This window comes from Trachurus japonicus, chromosome 1 (genome assembly GCF_045865225.1).
Source record: "Trachurus japonicus isolate A0001 chromosome 1, Traja_1.0".
NCBI classification, from domain to species: domain Eukaryota; kingdom Metazoa; phylum Chordata; class Actinopteri; order Carangiformes; family Carangidae; genus Trachurus; species Trachurus japonicus.
The window spans coordinates 20,811,648-20,819,928 of record NC_140907.1 but is presented as its reverse complement, the minus strand read 5'-3'; the positions used below and the strand labels follow the sequence as shown (position 1 = coordinate 20,819,928).

Here is an 8,281-nt window from a genome sequence, read left to right as displayed (position 1 = left end):
CGGTCGTGGATTGGCTGTAAAATGTTGCAAGGCTGCGACGATTGGTGCCGGCGGCTTGTCTTTCAACCACGCACTGCTAGACTACGGCGAGAGAGAGAAGGACATTCCCTTATGTGACGCGCACAACGGAACGGAGAAAAGATTAATTACTATCACAAAACATAGGCAATACATCTCATCTCTTTATTTTCGTCACCAATAGGACAGAGCTACAAAAGACGTGGTTTTACAACAGAAGACATTTCCCTTGTAAATTGCTAGAAAGTGACTAACATGCAGAAAGAGAAGGATCACACACAATCACGCTAAATATAATTAGGCCTACTAAGAGTCACACGAACTAACAAGTGGCCACTCTGATTGAACCATGGCTGGCCAGTCCAATTTCCAATCTGCCCCCACTGATATCACATTTTACACCCAGAGTATAATTGAGGTGGAGAGCTGGCAGTGCAGTCCTTCTTCATGTGGACAAGCACAGGTAATCCAGCAACCCAGACTGTAGATGTTTAGGGTATGCTTTATTTGGGACTTACATTTTATCCATTTAATTTTGCCAACCCTGAGCTGTGGACTCAGGCTCAGCTCTCCAAGAAAAAAGGGTGGCCTAAAACTTCAGAAGATAATATCAGTCAGTATCAGCCCACACCTGCAGTGTGAGAGGATGGATGCAAATGTCAAAGACCAACCAGAGTCAAGCCATGGCAAGAAACAAGAACAGCCTCTTTGAAAGTACAGCTGTAGTCTTTTTAAAAAAAAGAAAAGAAAAAGAAAAAGTGGGGAAAATGCACACGTTAAAAATGAAAGCAATCTTTGTAATAAATACACAAACAGTTAAGACCTGAAGCAGTAAAACACCCCCAAGGCAGTGTCAGTGTAATTAAATAAAGCAGGGGTGTGTTTATTTTACATTTCTAATATGACACCTTCAGAATTTACCTCTATTCTCAGGTCACACAGCATCTATCAATAACCTGTCAATAATCAGTTCAACATCAACATTTCAATACAAGACTCTTTAAGTAAAGTCACTCCCTTCCTTCTTTCATTAAATTCAAACATGATTAGAGCAAAGGCCCACAATGGAGTCACAGCAGGAGCTTATCCACGACATGATATGGATTGGATCGTTAGATGCAGTCGATAGCATAAGTATTGGCACAGTGGTACAGTTTCCACATCACAGCACTAATGAAAGACAATCAAATGTACAAAAGGGTAAAGACAGCTGTCTCAATACTTACGATACTGACTTCATGGAGATGCATCAAGATGACAGGCAGTGTGTGGTAGCCATGCACCCCTGCTACAGGGTTCAGCTTTCACCTCACTCACATGCCAACGGCCACTGCTATTCACTCCTGACCCGTTAATAACACACTTCATGTGTGAGGTGTTGCGTTTAACTGCACAGCACTAAAAAATATTTCCAATATTTTGTTTAATTTTACGTCCATGAATGCTGACCGTATGAGGTGGACCAGTAGAAACTATTCAGACATAACCGAGAATGAATGCAAACACGTAAAATCTCTATTTCTATTGTGAATGAGTTGAAACGACAGTAAACTGGGCCCAAGCTCTGCTTTGCTCTGCTCCGCTCTGCCCCATCCTCTGCTGTGTGGACTCAGACGGTGGGCGGTCTCCTGCAGGTTCTCTATTTGATGAAGCTGTAGAGGAACGAGCCGAGGATGAGGGCCAGAATCACCAAGCAGCAGAAGATCATCATTTGTTTCTGGAAGCAGAGAAAAGACATAGAGGGTTGTAAAATAACTCTCCGCCACCACTTTGATCTTTCCAGCACTAAAAAATTAATCCTAGAATTTTAAAAATAAGGGTTTGTGTTGTGACATCACAAAGTCACGGATGTCCTGACCGCTTGTTTCAGGTTTCTGAATACAGGGCTGTGTGCATCTATCTGTGGACTGAGGCTTTGATACTTTCACAGTATTAATATAGAACCTGGACCTGCTTTATTAATCAAACTTAACATGGACCATCATCTACCTTCATACAGCATTGACCTTTAAAAATGTTTCAGCAGGTCATTGCATTCCTGTTGCTGCTGAATCCACTCACCCTGCGTGCCTCCTGCTGGTATTTGGCTGCTTTCTTGGTGTCGGCCACGGCCCTCTCTACGAAGCCCACTGACTGGTCCATGTTGCTCTCGATCCTGTCAATCATGCCCCCCTGGAGGGGTGGACAACAAGGTGGAGTCACGTAAGAGACAAGAACAGAGATGTATGTCTGACGCTGATATAGGAAATGCAGCATTTGCATAATTTAATGTACATGCCAAACATTCACTTGTTATTAGTACATTTCTCCATTGTGTGTGTGTGTGTATGTGTGTGTACCTGGTTCTCCACCAGCATGGCGATATCGACAAACATGTCATGAAGTTCTTTGATGCTGCTTTCCAGCCTCATGATGTCTTTGTGACGAGCCTCAATCTCGTTCAGGGCCTGCTGGTTGATCTTAGACTCTGTGATCTGTGTATGTGTGTGTGTAGAAGAAAAACAAAATCATAATCAGCCGACTAAAAACAACAACCAAAGAGACAAATTAAATGTGAGTTAACTGAGTCATTCAATAGCACTTCAGTTGCTATTATAATTATAAGTTTTGAGATGTTACTTCCTGGCAGCTGTGATAATGGAGTTTTCCCACTACAAACACACTTGCACATTTATACTGAAGCCTGAACATCTGTACAGGTCGTTGTTTTACAAAACTACAGGGCAGGCCTTTTGGACCTTGGTTGCCATGGTTAGAATAAGACATGCACACTACTGACAACGATGTGCATCTCCTTGTTACTATAAAATCGACTGTTGTCATGGGATTAAGGTTAGGAAACTACATAAATGGCTACTTTTTCAGATATTGCCTAGCAACAAAACCTAAGCTGCTGCACAGATGACTTTTTTTTTTTTTTTTTACTGGTCTCATTGATTTCCTGCCTCTGAGACCTTCTCTACACACTGTCATTCTCACCCCGGCAGTGAAGACAGCTGCGTTGCCTCCCTCCAGCATCTCCTCCAGCTCCTCATCAGTTGTCGCTTTCCCCGCTGTGATGGACAGAGAGGTTGGTTATGGTTGGTTTGAAATCAACATCTCTCAACAGCTGGTTAAATTGAAGTTAAAATAGGGACTTAGGTCTGAAAACAAGATGGACGAAGCACCTCTATACCTGACTGACATAAAAGTAGGAGTGGGAGGATTGAGCCCAAAATATTTATGTTTATTTTATTTGATATGGACATCACAAATACATTGAGGCTGTTCCAGTGGACAGACCGATGCTTTGCTTGGGTGTGTTTAGCACACTTGCTAATTTTCAACACTAGTCCATATAGGCGGCTATCAATATCAATACTATTCATATCATGTTTTGTTTAAAAAGATTAGGAAGTCGGTTTCATATCAGAGAGGCAGACTGCTGCAAATCTGTTGTCACCTCAAACAGGAACAAATATCACGTGACGTGAGCATGTAAAACATAGCTTTACTCACATAACATAAATAAGTGGAAAACACAGGACATCTGTGTTTGTGTTTCATCAACTTGTCTGAGATTCTATGTTGTGCATGACTGTGATGGAAATGTTGTAATCAATATCCAAACACTTCCAGTCAATGGCTCCCACCCTCATGGACACTATTGGTAGATTGAAAATGTTCCCTGAATGCCTCACGTGCATGGAAATCAGTGTGCACTTACTACAGCTCCACTTAGGGAGGTACTGGGGCTGCATTTCTAGTGTCTTTAAGGGAGGTTTAAGGGGTTTATAGCTGTCATTCTGAAATGTAAACCTATACACCTCTGCTTTCAATAGACTAAAAGTATGAGTATGAGACAACTACGCACCCTTGTCCCAAACTATGATCTATGTATCGTAATGATTATTGTGGTGTTGTAGCTCACTGATCTCCAGCTGTCGGGCGATTCGTCCTTTGCTCTTATCTCTGAAGTCCATTTGAGCCTCATTGTACTTTGTCATCACCTCCACAAACTTCTTGGCGAGGATTGCATGCTGGGTAAAAAGGAAAATGCAGATGCTCTGTTTACTGAATGCAAATGTTTTGCTCAGTTAAATCAATATTCATTTCAGTGCTCTGCTCTCTGTACAGTGAAGCTTGACATGTAGGAAATAAAAAAGATTACAATAATATAACAATAATTAATGTTAAACACTCCTCTCGGGACAGTTAACTCTGCGTTAAGTCCTCACACCTTGTTCCTGCCTGAATCTGATCCAGCCATCCAATCTTATGAAAGTTAAGAGTCATTTGAATTTAGTTTGTGAAATGTTTATGGCAAGAGCTGCTAAGAACGTCACTGTGTCACCAGTAACTCACCAGCTGCTGTCCATGGTGCTGAACAATATCACAAATACACTTACAGAGCGTCTAGTTCCTTTTAATATGACACCTTGTAGATTTAACACTCCATATATGTGTTTAACTTTGAGCACTGATCCATAAGAGGATATATTTATGATTTTAAGAATCAAAAATCGTCTCAGTGTAGTTTTACATCTGCTCTGGAGCTTTAGCAACAACAGGTGAGTGATCAAAGGAGAGCTTTCTGAATGATACAGTAATACAGCTCAACATCCCCTGTCTGCTTCTCCTCTCATCCTATGGTTTAGTTTTCTTTGCAAACTGATTAAGTCCCACTTTATTTCACAGATTGCACCAGAGAGCAACGTGTGACCTCTCCACCCTTTGACTCCCACACACTCAAGTGTTCAGGTCAGACAAACTTGTCGTGTGATGTTGTATTGTCTGACCTGTGATTTACGTATCCTGAGATCAGCTGAGGCTCTCTCATCTGTGTTCGACTCAAGCTGACGCTCAATACCTGCAGATAAATACAGAGAGAGAGAGAGAGAGACAGAGAGTAAAACGACAGAGATTCAAATTTGTCTTTTCCAGAAATTCACAGAAACGTGTAAACACACCACAGTGCAACAGAAACAAAACTGGATTAAAACTATGGGCACATGTAGATTGCATGTATCGTGACACAGACAGAGAGACAGAAAGACAGAGAGACAGACAGACAGACAGACAGACAGACAGACAGACAGACAGACAGACAGACAGACAGACAGTGAAAGTGAAAAGACAAGACACTGACTTTTGAGTTTGTTTCTGGCATTGTTGGCCGACTTCTTGATCTCATTCGTGAGAGCCTCAACATCATCTTGTGTCTCTGGAGGAGATAGAGTGAGAGTGAGAGTTTACAACGAGAGTTAACACAAAAATATTATTTTTTTGTGCCTGGGCCTTGCTGTCAGAGCATCCAAACTGTGGAACAACCGTCCACCCACTCAGATCAGACACACTGCTACGTAGCGTCTTTTAAAACTCTTCAAGATTTAATGAATATCAAATACATGTTTTTGTTGTTTCGTTGTAAATAGCTGTTTTGCTTTCCACACTTTGTAACTTTGTTAAGTAAAACTAAAGCTATAAAATGATGTTAATAATTATGTGTGTTATTAAGATGTGTGTGTTTGTGTCAGTCACTCGGGTCAGGCGTGGGGGCCGACAAGATGGTGGAGTAGAGTTTTTTTATTTCTGTGACGCTCTCATCAATCTTGTCGATACTCGTGCGGATATCTTCAATCTGGAACACACAAATACACACACACACACACACACAGATCAACAATGATGACATATATAGTCTTATAGACATGTGAGGAGCAGACACAGAGGGACTGAATACCTGAGCAAAGAAGTCGTCCATAAAGGCCTCATTCTCCACAGGAACCTGAATGTCGTCACCTGGAGCATCACTCTTCTGTTAGACACACACACACACACACACACACACACACTGTACATTTGGTGTCATACTCTAGCAGCGCTGATATAAAAAAAAAGTACAATAATCTCTCTGAATCTATTTTAACCTTCATTTTACCAGATCGGCCACTTCTTAGGTTTCATGGGTCAGTTGTGACACTTCCAACTTCCTCAACCAGGAGCAATTAAAAAAAGCTCCTGATTCACTTTGCACACAAGTAGGTTAGTTATTGTGAGGAAGCAGCTTCCTCTGAACGACTAATTACAACACACATATTATGCGTTGCATTATCAAGTGTTGGTCCCTTGTGTCCTATAATATCACATTTCACCTCAGTGTGTGTTATAATTGACTTGGACTAGCTAGGTGGTCATTGTAACATTTCAGGACTCGTGTTTAAACCACAGACACATTTTGTTTGTGTTACAAAGATATCAGCTGTAGTTTGTAATTTCACTGTCAGTCCCAGTAGTGATAAATAATTAAACTGAATAAAAAGTGCAAATGTTCAGATGCTACAACAGTTGAACATTTGTGTGTCTGTAAGTGTTTCTGTGTGTGAATGTTGTGTTGTTACAACTAACAAAGACTCTTGCAGGCATTAATTTACAACTAACAGCCAAAACGCTAGCACTGACAACAATGAACAATACCTACACTGAATCACAGTGATCATAAGATTGAAGAATTATACAGCAAAGCAGCCTGATGTCACAAAATAAAGTTATAATATACTTTTTACATCAAAATGTTGTTTTTTTTTTCAGTCTAAAATAGTCTACTGTCTGTCACAGGCTGCTGGAATAAGGACTACAGAGACCAGCTGATTCCTAACTTGTTTCTGATTGGAGAGTGTTACAGCTGACCCATGTTTCAACCATCCCCAATTTCCACTCACAATAATAATGAACACAACTGATTAAATAATGATAAACAATTGATTACACTAGGCTATATTACCTAAATATACTCATATCTTACACAATGTTTGGGTGCATATTTTTACGGAAGAACATTAGCACCATGTGATTTTTTCCCCCTCTGAATTCTGACTTTAAACTCACTTAAAAAAAAGTAAAAATAACTTTTTTCACACGTGGTCCTTCTCCTGTATAGAATTTGAAATATATAGATGGCAATATCTATTGAAATACACAGATTTTATGATGTTGTAGGCTAACCCTGGCACAGAAACCATGCAGACCCAAACCCAGCCTACCTCCTTCAGCTGTGCCAGTCGGTCCTTCATCCTGAGGAGGAGGAGGAGGAGGAGGAGGAGGAGAAGAAGGAGGAAGAGTTGCTACCTCAGGTATAAACGTATAAACTTGAAGATAGCAAGCACAAAGTCCCACAGACGTCGCAACCACTCTCTGTGGCCCTACAGCGGCCTCTAAGTAGAGTAAGATGGCCTCCAAAGTGTGCCCAGTAGAAATCCAGTCCAGAACTCCAGGAGACTGGACACGAGGGAGAGAGAGAGAGACAGACAGACAGAGAGACAGACAGAGAGAGAGAGAGAGAGAGAGAGAGAGAGGTTGATTTCAGATTAGGAGAAAAATAATCAAAGTGGGGTCTCACAAGAGGTCTTGGTTTCTCTCCCGGTCCTCTGAGAGCTAATATTTATGGTCAACCTAACCTGAGGCTCCACTAAGCCTCTCTTCTCTAAAACCGGATTAGGACAGTAGTACTCAGGACGATAAACCTCCCCCCACCTCACCCCTCCTCCCACCTTAACAGTGCACGCAGGCCTTTAGGTTTTACCCTCAGTCTATAACATGCAAACCTTATTTTTCTCATTGATTTGAACAGCACTGTTGAAAGTAGAATATATTATATTCTAATATATAGATATATAATTTTTTTTTCACATTAACTGAAAAGTACTTGAATCTGCTTTTCAGTCATTTTTTAAATTATTGTAAGATGTTCAGCACAAGTGGCTCCTGATGAGGCCTTGTGCTGCAGGTGAGTAATCAGAGTCTCGTGGTCTCTAGGGGGCGCTGTTGAATTATAATCAGCTACAACATGGGCATGACTATACAGCATTTGAAAAAGTCTAAAATCACTGTTGGATATAAGTGAACAATAAAACAGGGGAGGCTAAAAATAGCCATAAGTTAACAGTAATATTATGTTAATCATGTACTTAATTTTACTTACCTTCAACTTTTGGTCTGTTTTTTCAGAATAAGGTGTATAGTGACAGATGGCCAAGTCCTTAGCCACCGCCCTCATCCCTGATTATATATCTGAGGCCTGTTCTGAAATATTGAGAGGAAACTCTCTGTTAGTAACCTCTCCCTAACTGACAACAGGCACCAAACTCTAATTTAAGATCAGGTTTATTCAGTTTCAGACTACTGAATATCCAATATGAACAAAATCTATTTTGTGTCAGGTATTTTTATTCTATAATATATAAGTGTATATATGTTTTTTTTTTTAATGGAACATGTGCTGTGT

General features: G+C 40.6%; 1 protein-coding gene across 1 annotated transcript; it reads right to left on the bottom strand.

The window, feature by feature from the left end:
• Positions 1–636: 636 nt before the first annotated feature.
• stx3a (syntaxin 3a) lies at positions 637–7,469 on the bottom strand. The gene is made up of 10 exons (XM_085779839.1): positions 7,041–7,469; positions 5,741–5,815; positions 5,539–5,638; positions 5,147–5,221; positions 4,797–4,867; positions 3,929–4,037; positions 2,998–3,071; positions 2,358–2,492; positions 2,080–2,190; positions 637–1,735 (listed from the first exon to the last, which is right to left on the bottom strand). The coding sequence occupies exons 1-10, from the start codon at positions 7,068–7,070 to the stop codon at positions 1,658–1,660; spliced, it is 858 nt and encodes a 285-aa protein (XP_085635965.1). The 5' UTR covers positions 7,071–7,469; the 3' UTR covers positions 637–1,657.
• Positions 7,470–8,281: the final 812 nt, after the last annotated feature.

What these genes read in the sequence shown, in the direction of transcription:
- stx3a (XM_085779839.1), bottom strand. Translation starts at nt 7,070, where the DNA reads ATGAAGGACCGACTGGCACAGCTGAAGGAG. An exon ending in TGCCAGAAACAAACTCAAAA is followed by an intron (nt 4,868 to 5,146) that starts GTCAGTGTCTTG and finishes ATTTATCTGCAG; the next exon opens with GTATTGAGCGTCAGCTTGAG. An exon ending in CAGCTGTCTTCACTGCCGGG is followed by an intron (nt 2,493 to 2,997) that starts GTGAGAATGACA and finishes ACACATACACAG; the next exon opens with ATCACAGAGTCTAAGATCAA.